Source organism: Triticum aestivum, chromosome 7B, assembly GCF_018294505.1.
Source record: "Triticum aestivum cultivar Chinese Spring chromosome 7B, IWGSC CS RefSeq v2.1, whole genome shotgun sequence".
In the NCBI taxonomy this organism is placed as follows: domain Eukaryota; kingdom Viridiplantae; phylum Streptophyta; class Magnoliopsida; order Poales; family Poaceae; genus Triticum; species Triticum aestivum.
The window spans coordinates 1,418,219-1,437,503 of record NC_057813.1 but is presented as its reverse complement, the minus strand read 5'-3'; the positions used below and the strand labels follow the sequence as shown (position 1 = coordinate 1,437,503).

Sequence of the window (19,285 nt, the reverse complement as noted above, 5' to 3'; positions counted from 1 at the left end):
GGTACGAACGAGCGTTGGCTACGCGGAGGCCGGGCCAAGACCTCGCCAGAGTCGGGAGCGGCAGCGGCTTGCGGCGTCCCTGCTGGAGGCAAGGAAGAAACTTATTTTGGGGGGGGGGGGGGGGGGGGGGCGCTTGGGGTTGTTGGGAGTCTTCATCGTGGTGGGGCTTAGAGGGATGGTCGGGATGGCGGCCAGCACGAAGGTGGGGGAGGTCCAGGGGACGCCTTGGCAGCGATAAGGTGTGACTGTAAATCCAACATTAACGTGCAGACGGACGTTCAGTAATTGCACGCAACACAACAGCAAACTAAGTGACCATGGATTTTAACAGCCACACGGTACAACGCATGTAAATATAGACCACGCGCATAAATGGATGGATGGATGATGTAGCTAGACGGCGGCGTCGTAGTTGGACCGGAAGATGGCGCCGTTCCTGAGGATGTACTGGTGGTACACCATGGCCACGGCGGCGCCGAGGAAGGGGCCGACCCAGAAGATCCACTGGTCGTCCCAAGCTTTCTTGTTGTTGTACACCACGGCGGCACCAAAGCTCCTCGCCGGGTTGATCCCGGTGCCGGTGACGGGGATGGTGGCGAGGTGCGCCATGAGAACGGCGAACCCGATGAGCAGCGGCGCCAGCACCGGGACGTGCGGGTCCCGGGCGATGCGCTTCGGGTCAGTCGCCGAGAACACCGTGTACACGAGCACGAAGGTGCCGGCAATCTCGGCGATAAGCCCCGCCGTCCTGGAGTATCCCGGCGCGAGCTCGTTGGCGCCGCCCCCGTAGAGCGCGTAGTGGTGGCCGCCGTGCACGGCCCTCACCAGCGCCGCGCCGCAGATGGCGCCCACACACTGCGCCACAATGTAGAGGAAGGCGCGGGGAAGGGTGACCTTGCGCGCGAGCAGCAGCCCGAATGTCACCGCAGGGTTGATGTGGCCGCCGGAGATGCCTGCGGTGCAGTAGACGAGGACGGCGATCGTGCCGCCGAAGGCCCACGCGATGCCCAGCACGCCGGTGCCGCTGCACGCCTGGGCGTCCGTCTGGCGCTTGTGGCCGACCACGGTGGCGACGGCGACGTAGACGAAGAGCAGCGTGGCCGTGAACTCGGCGATGATGGCGCGGTAGAGCGACCACTTGCCGAGCTCGCCGGCGTCCACTAGCGGCGCCGGAGGAGGGTCGAGGTAGTCCTTTGCGCTGCCGTTGCTGATGACTTCGTTGTCGATGGCCTCCGGACTCAGCTTGCCTTGTGCTGCTGCCATAGTCATGAAGCTAGCTATCTCCTCGAGCGATCTCAGCTGATTAATCAAGGCACGGTGGGTAATGGTGGAGATTGGTGTCCATACCCCGGCAAGGATGCATGTATATATAGAGAGCATGGCCAGCATCACCGAGCAAATGTGGGTGCCACGTACCATTTGCATACTTTTACTTCGACAAGTGCCATATCCCTTTTTTTTGCTTAAACAAAGTTTCTTTCGTTGCCTCGGCTATTCTACCGCCCACCACATGTGACATGTTAGCCGTGGTGGGCGCCCTCCACTACCGCGCCCGCCATTGCCAGCCTGTTTTGCAGTAGGGAATATCCTTAACATAGATTTCTATATTGTATAATTATTTATCTTATCAAGAAGTAAATAAAAAAATATAGGTCTTATCTTAGTTACATCCATGCTAAATGTTACCCTTGTTAAGTCCCGATCATCATGGATTGTTGACTACCTTTTGCTGCAATCTATTTATTTATTGACTTTTTCAGTAGCTACGACTCTGATGAAGACACCGTTGGGCGATTTTAGGCCAGCCACCCAATAAGGTGAAAGATCAAGATGGAGGGGGGGGGGGGATTCTTCTCAATTGTTACAAGTTTAGGCTATGTGTAATATAAAGTAAAACACAAGTAAATGAGCTACGGTTAGGAATAACCAAACACCACACAGACAAGACGTATTCCAATGTTCACTTCCATGAAAAAAACTAGTCACCGTTCAAGGGGTGGGTGTTACCATGAAAGCACACCAACACCTTCTCCTTGAGATATCACCATGAAGGCTATTCTCAACCACTAGTGGTAGACCTTGAGGCAGACTCTAAACTTTTACAAACGGCAGGGTAAGTCACAAGTTGGTTTCTTTCCTAGGACTCCCAACCGCCTACGAGTCTCCAACCCTCAAGAGTAATAATTACTCAACGAACTCAAAGGCGAACCCAAATTCCTTCGGTGGAAATATAGATCGGAGGCTCATCTCTCTTTTCCCTCTAAAGGACTGGAATGTTTTGACCGAGGGATGTAGAGGTTATGGAGCTTTTGCACTTTGGAAAATGGGTTATGGGAGAGTAAATAACTGTTTAAATCATAGCTAGTTAGAAAATCAATAAATAAATAATTACAAAAGGTGGAGCAGGAGAGAATATATCAAAAATAACTGTTTAAATTATGTTAGTAGAAATAATTTCATTATTTACTAATACAAGTGCAAGTTGGTTAGGTAGTTTTGAGCTGAGCCTTCAAAACCATTTCATCAATGGGTACAAGCTGTGATTACTCAGATGATTTGTGTTGGGACTATTTTCGTTTAATGGTATGCATGTGGTGATCCTACGTTCCAACTATTCCAGCCAACTATTGGGTGCTCCCTTTGTAAATAAATATAAGAGTGCAGCGATCTAAATGCTTTTATATTTCTTTATGGAGGGAGTATTTATTTATTATTTTCTCCTTTCTGAATTACTTGTCTTAGATTTGTGTAGACATGAATGTATCTAAAAAAATCTAAAACAATTATTTTGGGAGGGAGGTAATATCTGGCTAACCGGGTGTGAAAGTGAAACTTCTTCCCGGACAATCGAGCAAGGACATCGCAGGGCATCCATCGACATTGCAGGATTGTAGAGGGGAAGGACCAGACACGTACGCTGCCGACTAAAACCACACCAATCTGACGAAAATGCCCTCGATCAGATCTGTTAGACTATGTATAGCTTTTGTACTTATGTACGTATTGTAACACAACCATTATATATAATGAGATAAGCCACCCCTAGAGGGTTGCGCTGGTTCCCCAAAACTTATTGTCTTACATGGTATCACGCTAGGTTACGATCGCTTCCGCTTCTAAACCCTAATACCCGCACCGCCGCCTTCACCGCAGCCGCCGCGCCACCGATCGCGCCGCCGCCATGTCGAGCGCCGCCACCACCGGTTCCACTGTTGCGGGCTTCCTCCCGGCCTCTCTTGCGGCTCTGCTCAACCTCCCGCTCGATGCCGTCTCCGTTCCGGCTCCGATCGGGACAAGGAGCATCGGCTCCGTCTTCTCCACGCCGCCGGCGCCCTCGCTTGGGCGTGACCTCGTAGTCCACACCGCGGCGCCGCCGTCCGCTGCGGACTCCGCAGGCGTCGTCCCGCCGCTCCTGCCGCAAGCGGATCACACCGCCCCGCTGGCGGGGTTGGCGGCGTCCGAACCGGCCGCGAGCTTTGCGGCGCCCGCCCTGGCTGCGGTCCCGCCTCCTCCCGCATCGGCTTCGGTGCCTCTGGCTGCCTTCATGGTGTTTGCACCCCAGGCAGCCTCCTCGATGGGATCATCTTCGCCGCCGCCGTTTCACTTCGGTCATCTCATCACCATCAAGCTCTTCGCCGACAACTACATCTTCTGGCGTGCGCAGGTTCTCCCGCTCTTGGGGAGTCACTACCTGCTAGGCTACGTCGACGGATCGCTTCCCTGCCCACCCGCGCTGGTAGACAGCGTGCACGGTCCGGTCTACAATCCGGCCCATCGCGTCTGGACGGGGCAGGACCAGGCGAACCTCTCCTCCATCCAGGGGTCGCTCTCGCCGGCAGTTGCCGGCCTTGTTGTCTTCGCGAAGACGTCTCATGAGGCCTGGACCATCCTTGAGCGCACCTTTGCAGCGCAGTCCCAGGCTCGTGTCTCTGCACTCCGTCGTCAGCTTGGAGAGTGTCAGAAGCTTGACTCCACTGCCACTGAGTTCTACAACAAGGTCAAGGGCCTCGCCGACACATTGGCCTCCATTGGACAGCCCCTCACCGACTCCGAGTTCAACTCGTTTATTGTCAATGGTCTTGATGAGGAGTATGATGCCTTAGTCGAGATCATCAACGAGCGGGGCAACTCGACACCCATGCTGGCACACGAGGTTTTCTCTCGGCTCCTTCTCACTGAGCAACGGGTCGAGACTCGCCGCACCAGGGGCACTGGCTCCCTCTCGGCCAACGCCGCCACCAAGGGTGGCCGCTCTTCTTCATCACCCCGATCTCCCTTGGGGCTGCCACCGTCGCCCGCCTCGGCCCCCCCACCTACTGCGACCTTACCGGGGGCTGGCGTTCCACGTGTGTGTCAGCTTTGTGGCCGCGATGGGCACTGGGCCTCCAAGTGTCATAAGCGCTTCCAGCGAAGCTTCCTTGGTCTTGGCAATGACGGCAAAGATACACGCAACAATGCCCGTTAGGTCGCCATGGCTGATCGTCCCGCGCCGCAGAAGCAACAGGGACACACTCAGTCCTACTCCATCGATCCACACTGGTACATGGACTCTGGGGCGATAGAGCATCTGACCAGCGAGATGGGGAAGCTTCACACTCGTGAACCCTATCATGGCTCCGACAAGATCCACACCGCCAATGGAGCAGGTATGCACATCTCTCATATTGGTCAAGCATCTCTCCTCACTAGACATGCCAATAGGAATCTTCAGCTTCGAAATGTTCTTCGAGTTCCATCTGTGACCCGTAATCTTCTTTCAGTTCCTAAACTCACACGTGATAATAATGTGCTTTGTGAATTTCACCCTTTTGATCTTTTTATTAAGGATCGGGGCATGAGGGACATTCTTCTTAGTGGGCGGTTGTGCCAGGGCCTCTACCGTCTGGAGCATCCTGGCGTCGCTCGCGTTTTCAGTGGAGTTCGGGTCTCTCTGTCACAGTGGCATGCTCGTCTTGGTCACCCGGCCACACCTATTGTCCGTCATATTTTGCGTCGTCATGAGCTTCCTAGTTTGTCTAGTAATAAAGATGTAGCAGTGTGTGATGCTTGTCAGCAGGGGAAGAGTCATCAACTTCCTTTTTCGGAGTCCAGTCGTGAGGTGAAACATCCTTTAGAACTTGTGTTTTCAGATGTATGGGGTCCTGCTCAGACTTCTGTCAGTGGTCATAATTACTATATCAGTTTCGTTGATGCTTATAGTCGCTTTACCTGGCTTTACCTTATTAAACGCAAATCTGATGTGTTTGATATTTTTGTTCAGTTTCAAAAACATGTTGAACGTCTTCTCAAGCACAAAATTGTTCATGTCCAGTCGGATTGGGGGGGCGAGTATCGCAACCTCAACTCTTTCTTTCAGTCGCTTGGGATAGCTCATCGTTTAGCATGTCCACATACACATCAGCAGAATGGTTCAGTCGAACGTAAGCATCATCATATTGTTGAAGCTGGTCTTACTCTTTTGGCCCATGCATCTGTTCCGTTTCGGTTTTGGAGTGATGCTTTCACCACTGCATGCTTTCTCATCAACCGTACTCCTACTCGTGTTTTAAACATGAAGACTCCCATTGAGGTTCTCCTTAATGAACAACCTGATTATACCTTTCTCAAGGTATTTGGGTGTGCTTGCTGGCCGCATCTTCGTCCATATAACAAGCGCAAGCTTGAGTTTCGTTCTAAGAAGTGTGTTTTTCTTGGCTATAGCTCTCTTCATAAAGGTTACAAATGTCTTCATGTTCCCACTAATCGTGTCTATATATCTCAGGACGTCGTGTTTGATGAGCATGTTTTTCCCTTTGCCAACCTTACTGTGTCTACTGTCGAACCACCATCCCTGCATTCATCCTCTGTTGCTTCTGACCAATTTGATGATGTTGCATACTCTCCTTTGCTGTTACCTAACCATGGTGCAGGAACCGGACGTGGAGCTCGTTTGGAGCTGTTGGAGGATTCACCATCATCATCGTCGTCTTCTGGTGGGCACGTCGATCGCCCTATGTTGCATGGCGTCGATTCGCGTGCTCATGCATGGTCACCCGACGAGCCCGTTGCGCCGAGCATCTCCACTGCTCGGTCCGCTATGCCAGCGATCGCCGAGTTTCCAGCGGCTCGGCCTTTTTCGCCAGCGGCCGCCGAGTCGCCCGCGGCTCGGCCCGTCACGCCGTCTTCGCCTGCGGCTCGGCCCGTCACGCCGTCTTCGCCCGCGGCTCGGATCCTCACGTCGCCTTCATCCGCGGATCGGCCCACGACACCGGCCGCGCCACGGCCCACAATGCCGAGCTCGCCAACGGCCCGGTCTGTGATGCCGGAGTCGCCAGCTGCTTCGTCTGCTCTGCCGGTTTCGCCGGTGGGCCGGCCTTCTTTGTCGATCGAGTCCAAGGCTACCGTGACTGGCTCCTCGTCACCGGCTGACTCGTCAACGTCGCCGTCCTCCAGCCCGTTGCAGGCTGCTCCGTCGACCTCGGTGGTTCCTGTGTCCCGACCACATACACGCAGTCGCAGTGGCATTTTCAAACCTAAGGAACGTAAGGATGGTACGGTTGCTTGGTTGGCTGCTTGTTTGGCTGCTGCTGTTGCGGATCCATCTTCTGAGCCTCGCTCATATCAGGCTGCCCTACGCATTCCACATTGGCGAGAGGCTATGGAGCAGGAGTTTCATGCTCTTCTTCGTAACAAGACATGGACTCTCGTTCCTCCACCACCACGGGTAAATGTTATTGACTCAAAATGGGTATTCAAAGTGAAGAAGCATTCGGATGGATCTATTGAGCGTTACAAAGCGCGACTTGTTGCTCGCGGTTTTCGGCAGCGTCATGGTCTTGACTATGAGGACACCTTCAGTCCTGTCGTCAAGCCTACCACTATTCGGCTTCTTCTCTCCATTGTTGTTTCTCGTGGTTGGTCACTTCGTCAACTTGATGTGCAGAATGCTTTTCTACATGGATTTTTGGAGGAACAGGTTTATATGAAACAGCCGCCTGGTTTCTCTGATCCTGATCGTCCTGACTATATCTGTCGTCTTTCCAAAGCACTATATGGTTTGAAGCAAGCTCCTCGTGCCTGGCATGCCCGCCTTGCCTCTGCCCTTCGTGCTCATGGGTTTGTGCCGTCCACTGCTGACACTTTCTTATTTCTTCTACAGAAGCCAGAAGTCACTATGTATCTTTTGGTATATGTCGATGATATTATCCTTGTCAGCTCTTCTCAGTATGCTGCTAATGCTCTTGTCTGCTCTCTTGGTGCTGATTTTGCGGTCAAAGATCTTGGGAAGCTTCACTACTTTCTTGGAGTTGAGGTCACTTCTCGTGCTACTGGTCTTGTCCTTACGCAGAAGAAGTACTCCTTGGAGTTGTTACAAAGAGCTGGCATGCTGAAGTGCAAACCGACCACCACACCCATGTCGTCTACCGACAAGATAACAGCTGTTGATGGTGAGCTTTTGTCTCCTGCGGATGCCACAGAGTACAGGAGCATTGTTGGTGGACTTCAGTACTTGACGATCACGAGACCAGATATCTCTTATGCTGTTAACAGGGTTTGTCAGTATCTTCAGGCTCCCAGAGATACTCATTGGGCTGCTGTTAAACGCATTCTTCGTTATGTTCAGTTCACCCTGACATTTGGTATGCATATTCGGCCGACTTCCTCTCGGGTCCTTTCGGCCTTCTCTGATGCAGATTGGGCTGGTAGCCCAGATGACAGGCGATCCACGGGGGGTTATGCAGTATTCTTTGGCTCTAATTTGATCGCCTGGAGTGCTCGGAAACAGGCTACTGTGTCACGTAGCAGTACTGAAGCTGAGTACAAGGCTGTGGCTAATGCTACTGCAGAGATTATTTGGGTGCAGTCTTTGCTTCAGGAGTTGGGTTTGTCTCAACCACAGCCTCCTATTCTTTGGTGTGATAATATTGGTGCTACATACCTTTCTGCAAATCCAGTATTTCATGCCCGAACGAAACACATTGAAGTTGACTATCACTTTGTACGGGAACGTGTATCGCAGAAGCAACTCCAGATCAAGTTTATCTCATCTAAGGATCAACTTGCAGACATCTTCACTAAGCCTTTACCGCTGCCACAGTTTGAGGCTTGTAGGCGCAATCTTACCCTTCTCAGTTCTTTAGAAAGTGGCTAAGATTGAGGGAGGGTGTTAGACTATGTATAGCTTCTGTACTTATGTACGTATTGTAACACAACCATTATATATAATGAGATAAGCCACCCCTAGAGGGTGGCGCTGGTTCCCCAAAACTTATTGTCTTACAAGATCATTAAGGTGGTTGCACCCGCAACATATGAAGGACACAAAGATTAAAGGAGGATGGGCTAAGCTTAGCTTTTTCGATAAAAGGCGATTTTATTAACTCAAAAATGTAGCATCAAGTGGATACAGAGCATTATGAGCAACACCCGGTCTCTGCATAATTAGGATGCACACAGCCGAACACCAAAAGTCTGACAACCAGAAGAAAACAAAAACCGACAAATCGGCAATAGTAGAGTCCTATAGAGCGACACTGTGCCTATGTCGAAAGATGAGATGGACCGATCCGGAGGTTATGCTGCCACCCATGTTGTGTAAAAACCTCCGTAGCCACCTGCTCCAACCGCGTACACACCGCCTTGAACAACGGTTGGACCTCCGCTCGTTGTAGCATAGACCATATACGAAGCGAGTGCGTACAGCGGAAAATAGCCTGCAAAGGAGAAGCATTTTTGTCATTAAAAACAAAATCATTTCTACATAGCCAAAGCGACCATAGTAAGGCATACGCTCTCACCCTTAATAACGTTTTGAACCTATTTGAAATACCATCCAACCAATGGCCAAAAATATTGGCAACACTTGTGGGCGGATATAAACTTGACGCTATTTGGATGACTGACCACGTAGAACGTGCAAAGTTGCATTGGAAAAAGAGGTGTCTGATGGTCTCATCATGAGTACAAAAACAACACTTCTTACTCCCTTGCCAATTGCGCCGTGCGAGGTTGTCTTTGGTTAGAACAACTCCCATACGAAAATACCACATGAAGACTTTAACTTTTAGTGGTATCTTCGACCGCCAAATTTTCTTATTATTACTCACCGGTACCTCAGAATGCGTGAGTGCACAATACATAGAGTCTACGGTGAAAGACCCTGATGTAGTAAGGTTCCAGCGAAACACATCCCGCCCTTCTATCAGGCTAATCGCATCCAGACGGGCTAAGCTTAGCTAGCTGTGGAATATATGAATGTACCCGCAAAATAATCGTTCTTACTTATTCTTGGCTAATTAGAGTGCCAAGCTAGCTACGTGAGATAATTACTGCTACGTCGTTGATGCATGGATGCGCGCGTGGACAACTTTTTCCCATTTGAACAGCATGGATGGACGACGGATGCAACTGCTGAACCATGCATGCGAGCAGCTGCCGGCACTATGCTATGCATGGCCACCCGTGCTGTGTATTTCAGATGAACATGACTCTCCCATTCATGGGTGTTTTGCTAAATAAATATCCCGTGGTTGTTTTCTTTTTCTTACACCAACGGTCGACTTTTTTGTCTGACGTCCAGCTGTGAGTTGCTAGTTTTTGTTCCCACCACGTTGTTTTTGTAATCGCCATACGAGTGTTTCGAGGGATGGCGTCCTTAAATGTGACTTTGCCGACGTTCTTAGCCGGTCATCGACAAGGAATAAGAGGATTACAACGAGTTGAAGCAACCATCACTCAAAGCCTCAAATTTGCTCTTCGGGGTGAAATTACATGATCCGTCCTCCTAAGTCCCATGCATCATTTCGTTTCGAGAGGCGTCGCTTTTGGAGAAACCCGGGTGCTGCCACCAGGGTGGTTGATGTTGTTACATGACTATTGGGGCCATGCAATTGTTTTCATTTCCTTTTTTTAATAATTTTGATGTGTGCATCATTCATGTCCCGACTAGCTCTTCACCATGTGTTGTTGCAGAGGTGGGGTGTACTTTTGATATTCATATGTTATCGTTTATCAAGAGAATAAGGAGCAACGGTAACCACCGGACACAAGGCGGAAAACATGGTGATCAAGGTAGGATTTGTTAACATACGCAGACGAAAATAGTGGTGACGATGATTGTTGGCCTACCAAGTGGTCTATTATGTAATGACTATTTTTTAAAACCATTAACTCCCTTTTATGAGCCACATTCGGTGGTGTTGGACATTGGTGCCCTTGTCCCCGGATCGGATTATGAGCCTTAGCTATGTCTTTGTCTCCCTTTTTAAATTTTTGGCCGGTCCAAACCTATCGCCCTAGTGTTTTCCATTTGAAGTTTTTCGGATGCATAATCTCCAGGTTTGGTTCTCTGTGACCATCCTTGGCTATAAATACACTACCAGAATTTACCCAATTGCCGACGGCCAAATCTATGCCGACGGCCCCTGTCGGCATCGACAGATCTATCCCGACGGCCCAGGCCAGGCCGTCGGCGTAGGAAAGCCGTCGGCATACATCCACCTATGCCGACGGGGGCCGTCAGCACAGAAGGGCCGTCGGCATCCCAATAAATATGCCTACGGCGGCCGTCGGCATAGAGGATGCCTTCGGCATATCTGTGGGCCCGACTGCCCGGGCGGCGACATCCTTTGACGGCGTGAAGCCTACACCGACGGGGCCTATCGGTGGCTGTCGGCATATCTGCCACGTCATCGATCCGCGTGATCTGCCACGTCAACGATCCGAAACGCTCACCAGTTCGTGGGGTGGCATATCTATGCCGACAGCCTTGCCGTCGGCATAGGCTTGGCCCATGGACGGTGCCACGTCATCGATCCGCGCCATACGCCACGTCATCGATCCATGGCTCTACCCTTCTGTGGCTGTAGCTATGCCGACGGCATAGCTGTAGGCATAGATTTCTAATATTTTTTCATATTTTATTTGTTTTCTCTTTTTCCTTTTTATTTTTTCCCAAAATAATTAGATTAACTTAAATGTGCCTTATGTACAGAAAACATATCTCGATTATATATATATATATATATATATATATATATATATATATATATATATATATATATATATATCGATTGCCCCCTCTCGGGCGTCGCTTCCGTCGTGTTGCGGAGAGGGGAGACGGGGCGGGGTACCTGGGGGGGGGAGGGTAGCAATGCCGCCAGGTGTTGCGGTCGGCCCTCCTACAGTTGTGGAAGCATGGTGGCAGGCGCAGGCACCCGACACGCGGCTCCGGGGTGTGCCCCTCCCCTCACGGGCGTCGCTGCCGCCGTGTCCCGGAGGGGGGAAACGGCAACGTCGGGCCGACACGGAGGGAATCTTGGGGTGGGTTGGGTCGGGACTGTGTTGGGGATGTAGCTATGGGCTGGGCTATGACAACCAGGTGAAAAGGTCCACCGGTCAAACCCCGTGCGGTGAAAGTCAAAGGGCTAGACCCGGCGGTCGTCTGTGTCAGGGTTAGACGGGACGGTGTACCTGGGGGTTAGCAATGCCGCGAGGTGTCGCAGTGGGCCCTCCTACGGTTGTGGAAGTGTAGTGGCAGGCTCAGGCACCCGACACGCGGCTCCGGGGTGTGCCCCTCCCCTCACGGGCATCGCTGCCGCCGTGTCCCGGAATGGGGAAATGGCAACGTCGGGCCGACACGGAGGGAATCTTGGGGTGGGTTGGGCCGGGACTATGTTGGGGGTGTAGCTATGGGCTGGGCTATGACAACCAGGTGAAAAGGTCCACCGGTCAAACCCCGTGCGGTGAAAGTCAAAGGGCTAGACCCGGCGGTCGTCTGTGTCAGGGTTAGACGGGACGGTGTACCGGGGGGTAGCAATGCCGCGAGGTGTCGCAGTGGGCCCTCCTATGGTTGTGGAAGCGTAGTGGCAGGCTCAGGCACCCGACGCGCGACTCCTGAGTGTGCCCCCCTCACAGGCTCGGGTGGCATTGCTACCCCCCCCCCCCCCACGGCCCCCGTCCCGCCTAACCCTGTAGCGTTTGACCACGGATCTAGCCCTTTGACTTTGCACGGACGGGTTTTGACCAGTGGAACTATCCACCCGGTCGTGTTAGGTCAACCCATACGAACACTTTAGAGCAACATCCGGGCCAAACCCACAGTAAGATCCCCTCCGTGTAGACCCGACGCGTCTGTTTCCCCCCTTCAGGTGCCGGCGGCGGCGCCGTCCGTGAGCGGGGGCACAACCCGGAGACGCGTGCCGCCTCTAATTTGGACATGGCACCACACCACCCCGCATGTATGAGGGGCCGGTGCGACGCTCCGGTGGTATTGCTATCCCCCACGGCCCCCGTCCCGCCTAACCCTGTAGCGTTTGACCACGGGATCTAGCCCTTTGACTTTGCACGGACGGGTTTTGACCAGTGGAACTATCCACCCGGTCGTGTTAGGTCAGCCCATACGAACACTTTAGAGCAACATCCGGGCGAAACCCACAGTAAGATCCCCTCCGTGTAGACCCGACGTGTCCGTTTCCCCCCTCCAGGTGCCGGTGGCGGCGCCGTCCGTGTGAGGGGGCACACCCCGGAGACGTGTGCCGCCTCTTCCGACATGCCAGCACACCACCCCGCATGTATGAGGGCCTGGTGCGACGCTCGGGTGGCATTGCTACCCCCCACGGCCCCCGTCCCGCCTAACCCTATAGCGTTTGACCACGGGATCTAGCCCTTTGACTTTGCACGGACGGGTTTTGACCAGTGGAACTATCCACCCGGTCGTGTTAGGTCAGCCCATACGAACACTTTAGAGCAACATCCAGGCCAAACCCACAGTAAGATCCACTCCGTGTAGACCCGACGCGCCCGTTTCTCCCCTTCAGGTGCCGGCGGCGGCGCCTTCCGTGAGCGGGGGCACAACCCGGAGACGCGTGCCGCCTCTAATTTGGACATGGCACCACACCACCCCGCATGTATGAGGGGCCGGTGCGACGCTCCGGTGGTATTGCTATCCCCCACGGCCCCCGTCCCGCCTAACCCTGTAGCGTTTGACCATGGGATCTAGCCCTTTGACTTTGCACGGACGGGTTTTGACCAGTGGAACTATCCACCCGGTCATGTTAGGTCAGCCCATACTTACACTTTAGAGCAACATCTGGGCCAAACCCACAGTAAGATCCCCTCCGTGTAGACCCGACGCGTCCGTTTCCCCCCTTCAGGTGCCGGCGGCGGCGCCGTCCGTGTGAGGGGGCACACCCCGGAGACGCGTGCCGCCTCTTCGGACATGCCAGCACACCACCCCGCATGTATGAGGGCCCGGTGCGATGCTCGGGTGGCATTGCTACCCCCTACGGCCCCCGTAGCGCCTAACCTCCCAGGGTCCCGGTGTCACGGTCGTCGCACCGGGTACCGGGTCCCCCACAGACAGTAAACTAAAAATCTAAAAATGTAATAATTGAATTGATTAAAAACTCCGGTATTCATCGTTGTAAACGTACTATCACTCTGAAACCCGGGCACTAAAAGTTTCAGAGTAATTGTCCGTTTTCTTCATATAAGTCTAATGAATACCGGAGCTTGTAATGTATGGATTAGTGAACTATTTAAATAGGTTAAATTGCTTTCCCCTCGGCGAGGTGGGACTATTTTAAAAAAAAATTGTGGTTTGCATATATGCCGACGGCCTTGCCGTCGGCATAGGCCTCTCATCTATGCCGACGGCCGGCCGTCGGCATATGTGCACGTTATCAACTCCCCCGGCTGCTGACGTGTTGGCCCAGCCCTATGTCGACGGCCATGCCGTCGGCATAGGGCCAACCTTATCCGCACCGCACCCGACCTCCTCCACTCATTTTCTTCCTCAACCGCGCCCGACCCCGACCCCAACCGCCGCCGCCCACCTCCTCCGCCGCCCGCCCTGAGCACGCCACCGCCCGCGCAGCCCCGCCCCGAGCACGCCCCCGCCGGCGCCTCCCCGCTTCGACCCGCGCCGCTGTTGGAAATATGCCCTAGAGGCAATAATAAAAGTATTATTATATTTCATTGTTCATGATAATTGTCTTGTATTCATGCTATAACTGTATTATCCGGAAATCGTAATACACGTGTGAATACTTAGACCACACTATGTCCCTGGTAAGCCTCTAGTTGACCAGCTCGTTGTGATCAACAGATAGTCATGGTTTCCTGACTATGGACATTGGATGTCATTGATAACGGGATCACATCATTAGGAGAATGATGTGATGGACAAGACCCAATCCTAAGCATAGCATAAAAGATCGTGTAGTTCGTTTTGCTAGAGCTTTGCAAGTGTCAAGTATCTCTTCCTTCGACCATGAGATCGTGTAACTCCCGGATACCGTAAGAATGCCTTGGGTGTACCAAACGTCACAACGTAACTGGGTGACTATAAAGGTACATTACAGGTATCTCCGAAAGTAGCTGTTGGGTTGACACGGATCGAGACTGGGATTTGTCACTCCGTATGACGGAGAGGTATCTCTGGGCCCACTCGGTAATGCATCATCATAATGAGCTCAATGTGACCAAGGTGTTGGACACGGGATCATGCATTACGGCACGAGTAAAGTGACTTGCCGGTAACGAGACTGAACAAGGTATTGGGATACCGACGATCGAGTCTCGGGCAAGTAACGTACCGATTGACAAAGGGAATTGCATACAGGGTTTTGATCGAATCCTCGACATAGTGGTTCATCCGATGACAACATCGAGGAGCATGTGGGAGCCATCATGGGTATCCAGATCCCGCTGATGGTTATTGACTAAGAGAGTCTCGGTCATGTCTACATGTCTCCCGAACCCGTAGGGTCTACACACTTAAGGTTCAGTCACGCTAGGGTTGTAGGGATATGTATATGCAGTAACCCGAATGTTGTTCGGAGTCCCGGATGAGATCCCGGACGTCACGAGGAGTTCCGGAATGGTCCGGAGGTAAAGATTTATATATGGGAAGTCCTGTTTCGGGCATCGGGACAAGTTTCGGGGTTATCGGTATTGTACCGGGACCACCGGAGGGGTCCCGGGGGCCCACCGGGTGGGGCCACCCATCCCCGGGGCCACATGGGCTGTAGGGGGTGCGCCTTGGCCTACATGGGCCAAGGGCACCAGCCCCACAAGGCCCATGCGCCTAGGGTTCCAAAGGGGGAGGAGTCCTACTAGTGGAAGGCACCTCCTAGGTGCCTTGGGGGGGAGGGAAACCCCCCTAGGCTGCCGCACCCCCTAGGAGATTGGATCTCCTAGGGCCGGCCACCCCCCCTTGGCACCCCTATATATAGTGGGGGGAGAGGAGGGACTTCATACCTTGTGCCCTGGCCTTTGGTTGCCTCCTTCTCCCTCCCCAACACCTCCTCCAACTCCATAGCGCTTAGCGAAGCTCTGCCGGAGTACTGCAGCTCCACCAACACCACGCCGTCGTGCTGCTGCTGGTGCCATCTCCCTCAACCTCTCCTCCCTTCCTTGCTGGATCAAGAAGGAGGAGACGTGGCTGATCCGTACGTGTGTTGAACGCGGAGGTGCCGTCCGTTCGGCGCAGGTCATCGGTGATTTGGATCACGTCGAGTACGACTACATCATCACCTTGCAAGCTTCCGCACGCGATCTACAAGTGGTATGTAGATGCAAACTCTCTCCCTGGACTCGTTGCTTAGATGAACTCATAGATGGATCTTGGTGAAACCGTAGGAAAAATTTTAATTTTCTGCAACGTTCCCCAACAGTGGCATCATGAGCTAGGTCTATGCGTAGTTCTCTTTGCACGAGTAGAACACAACTTTGTTGTGGGCGTGGATTTTGTCATCTTACTTGCCTCTACTAGTCTTTTCTTGCTCAACGGTATTGTGGGATGAAGCGGCCCGGACCAACCTTACACGTACACTTACGTGAGACCGGTTCCACCGACTGACATGCACAAGTTGCATAAGGTGGCTGGCGGGTGTCTGTCTCTCCCACCTTAGTTGGAGCGGAATCGATGAACAGGGCCCTTATGAAGGGTAAATAGAAGTTGACAAAATCACGTTGTGGTGATTCGTAGGTAAGAAAACGTTCTTGCTAGAACCCAATTGCAGCCACGTAAAAGATGCAACAACAATTAGAGGACGTCTAACTTGTTTTTGCAGCGATTGATCATGTGATGTGATATGGCCAGAAGTTGTGATGAATGATGAATTGTGATGTATGAGATCATGTTCTTTGTAATAGGATTCACGACTTGCATGTCGATGAGTATGACAACCGGCAGGAGCCATAGGAGTTGTCATTATTTTTTGTATGACCTGCGTGTCATTGAATAACGTCATGTAAACTACTTTACTTTATTGCTAAACGTTAGTCATAGAAGTAGAAGTAGTCGTTGGCGTGACAACTTCATGAAGACACGATGATGGAGATCATGATGATGGAGATCATGGTGTCAAGCCGGTGACAAGATGATCATGGAGCCCCGAAGATGAAGATCAATGGAGCTATATGATATTGGCCATATCATGTCACAACTATATAATTGCATGTGATGTTTATTATGTATTATGCATCTTGTTTACTTAGGACGACGGTAGTAAATAAGATGATCCCTTATAAAATTTCAAGAAGTGTTCTCCCCTAACTGTGCACCGTTGCTACAGTTCGTCGTTTCTAAGCACCACGTGATGATCGGGTGTGATGGATTCTTACGTTCACATACAACGGGTGTAAGACAGTTTTACACAGCGAAAACACTTAGGGTTAACTTGACGAGCCTAGCATGTGCAGACATGGCCTCGGAACACGGAGACCGAAAGGTCGAACACGAGTCGTATGGAAGATACGATCAACATGAAAATGTTCACCGACGATGACTAGTCCGTCTCACGTGATGATCGGACACGGGCTAGTCGACTCGGATCGTGTAACACTTAGATGACTAAAGGGATGTCTAATCTAAGTGGGAGTTCATAATTTGATTAGAACTTTATTATCATGAACTTAGTCTAAAACCTTTGCAAATATGTCTTGTAGATCAATGGCCAACGCTAATGTCAACATGAACTTCAACGCGTTCCTAGAGAAAACCAAGCTGAAAGATGATGGCAGCAACTATACGGACTGGGTCCGGAACCTGAGGATCATCCTCATAGCTGCCAGGAAACAATATGTCCTAGAAGGACCGCTAGGTGACGCTCCCGTCCCAGAGAACCAAGACATTATGAATGCTTGGCAAACTCGCGCTGATGATTACTCCCTCGTTCAGTGCGGCATGCTTTACAGCTTAGAACCGGGGCTCCAAAAGCGTTTTGAGCATCACGGAGCATATGAGATGTTCGAAGAGCTGAAACTAGTTTTTCAAGCTCATGCCCGGGTCGAGAGATATGATGTCTCCGACAAGTTCTACAGTTGTAAGATGGAGGAAAACAGTTCTGTCAGTGAGCACATCCTGAAGATGTCTGGGTTGCACAACCGTATGACCCAGCTAAACATTAACCTCCCAGATGAGGCGGTCATTGACAGAATCCTCCAGTCGCTCCCACCAAGCTACAAGAGCTTTGTGATGAACTACAACATGCAAGGAATGGAAAAGACCATTCCTGAATTGTTCTCGATGCTGAAGTCAGCAGAGGCTGAAATCAAGAAAGAACATCAAGTGTTGATGGTCAATAAGACCACTAAGTTCAAGAAGGGCAAGGGTAAGAAGAACTTCAAGAAGGACGGCAAAGATGTTGCCGCGCCTGGTAAGCCAGTTACCGGGAAGAAGTCAAAGAATGGACCCAAGCCTGAGACTGAGTGCTTTTATTGCAAGGGGAAGGGTCACTGGAAGCGGAACTGCCCCAAATACTTAGCGGATAAGAAGGCCGGCAACACCAAAGGTATATTTGATATACATGTGATTGATGTGTACCTTACCAGTAATCGTAGTAACTCCTGGGTATTTGATACCGGTGCCGTTGCTCATATTTGTAACTCACAGCAGGAGCTGCGGAATAAACGGAGACTGGCAAAGGACGAGGTGACGATGCGCGTCGGGAATGGTTCCAAAGTCGATGTGATCGCCGTCGGCACGCTGCCTCTACATTTACCTACGGGATTAGTTTTGAACCTCAATAATTGTTATTTAGTGCCAAGTTTGAGCATGAACATTGTATCTGGATCTCGTTTAATACGAGATGGCTACTCATTTAAGTCTGAGAATAATGGTTGTTCGATTTATATGAGAGATATGTTTTATGGTCATGCTCCGATGGTCAATGGTTTATTCTTAATGAATCTCGAGCGTAATATTACACATGTTCATAGTGTAGATGCCAAAAGATTTAAAGTTGATAACGATAGTCCCACATACTTGTGGCACTGCCGCCTTGGTCACATTGGTGTCAAGCGCATGAAGAAGCTCCATGCCGATGGACTTTTAGAGTCTCTTGATTATGAATCATTTGACACGTGCGAACCATGCCTCTTAGGTAAAATGACCAAGACTCCGTTCTCCGGAACAATGGAGCGAGCAACCAACTTGTTGGAAATCATACATACCGATGTGTGCGGTCCAATGAGCGTTGAGGCTCGCGGAGGATATCGTTATGTTCTCACTCTCACAGATGACTTGAGTAGATATGGGTATGTCTACTTAATGAAACACAAGTCTGAGACCTTTGAAAAGTTCAAGGAATTTCAGAATGAGGTGGAGAATCAACGTGACCGAAAGATAAAATTCTTACGATCAGATCGTGGAGGAGAATACTTAAGTCACGAATTTGGTACACACTTAAAGAAATGTGGAATCGTTTCACAGCTCACGCCGCCTGGAACACCTCAGCGAAACGGTGTGTCCGAACGTCGTAATCGCACTCTATTGGATATGGTGCGGTCTATGATGTCTCTTACCGATTTACCGCTATCATTTTGGGGATACGCTCTAGAGACAGCTACATTCACTTTAAATAGGGCACCGTCTAAATCCGTTGAGACGACACCGTATGAATTATGGTTTGGAAAGAAACCTAAGCTGTCGTTTCTAAAAGTTTGGGGATGCGAAGCTTATGTCAAGAAACTTCAACCTGAAAAGCTCGAACCCAAGTCGGAAAAATGCGTATTCATAGGATACCCTAAGGAAACTATAGGGTATACCTTCTACTTAAGATCCGAAGGCAAGATCTTTGTTGCCAAGAACGGATGCTTTCTGGAAAAAGAGTTTCTCTCGAAAGAAGTAAGTGGGAGGAAAGTAGAACTCGATGAAGTACTACCTCTTGAGCGGGATAGTGACGCAGCACAGGAAACCATTCCTGTGATGCCCACACCAACTGAAGAGGAAAACCATGATAATGATCAAGGTACTTCGGATCAAGTTACTGCTGAACTTCGTAGGTCCACAAGGACACGT

At 51.2% G+C, this 19,285-nt stretch overlaps 1 protein-coding gene across 1 annotated transcript; it reads right to left on the bottom strand.

Annotated features, from left to right (window-relative positions):
• Positions 1-257: 257 nt before the first annotated feature.
• On the bottom strand, positions 258-1,404 carry LOC123159053 (aquaporin PIP2-5-like). The gene has a single exon (XM_044576854.1). It carries the CDS (start codon positions 1,387-1,389, stop codon positions 394-396), a length of 996 nt encoding a protein of 331 aa, XP_044432789.1. The 5' UTR covers positions 1,390-1,404; the 3' UTR covers positions 258-393.
• Between the last annotated feature and the right edge of the window lie 17,881 nt (positions 1,405-19,285).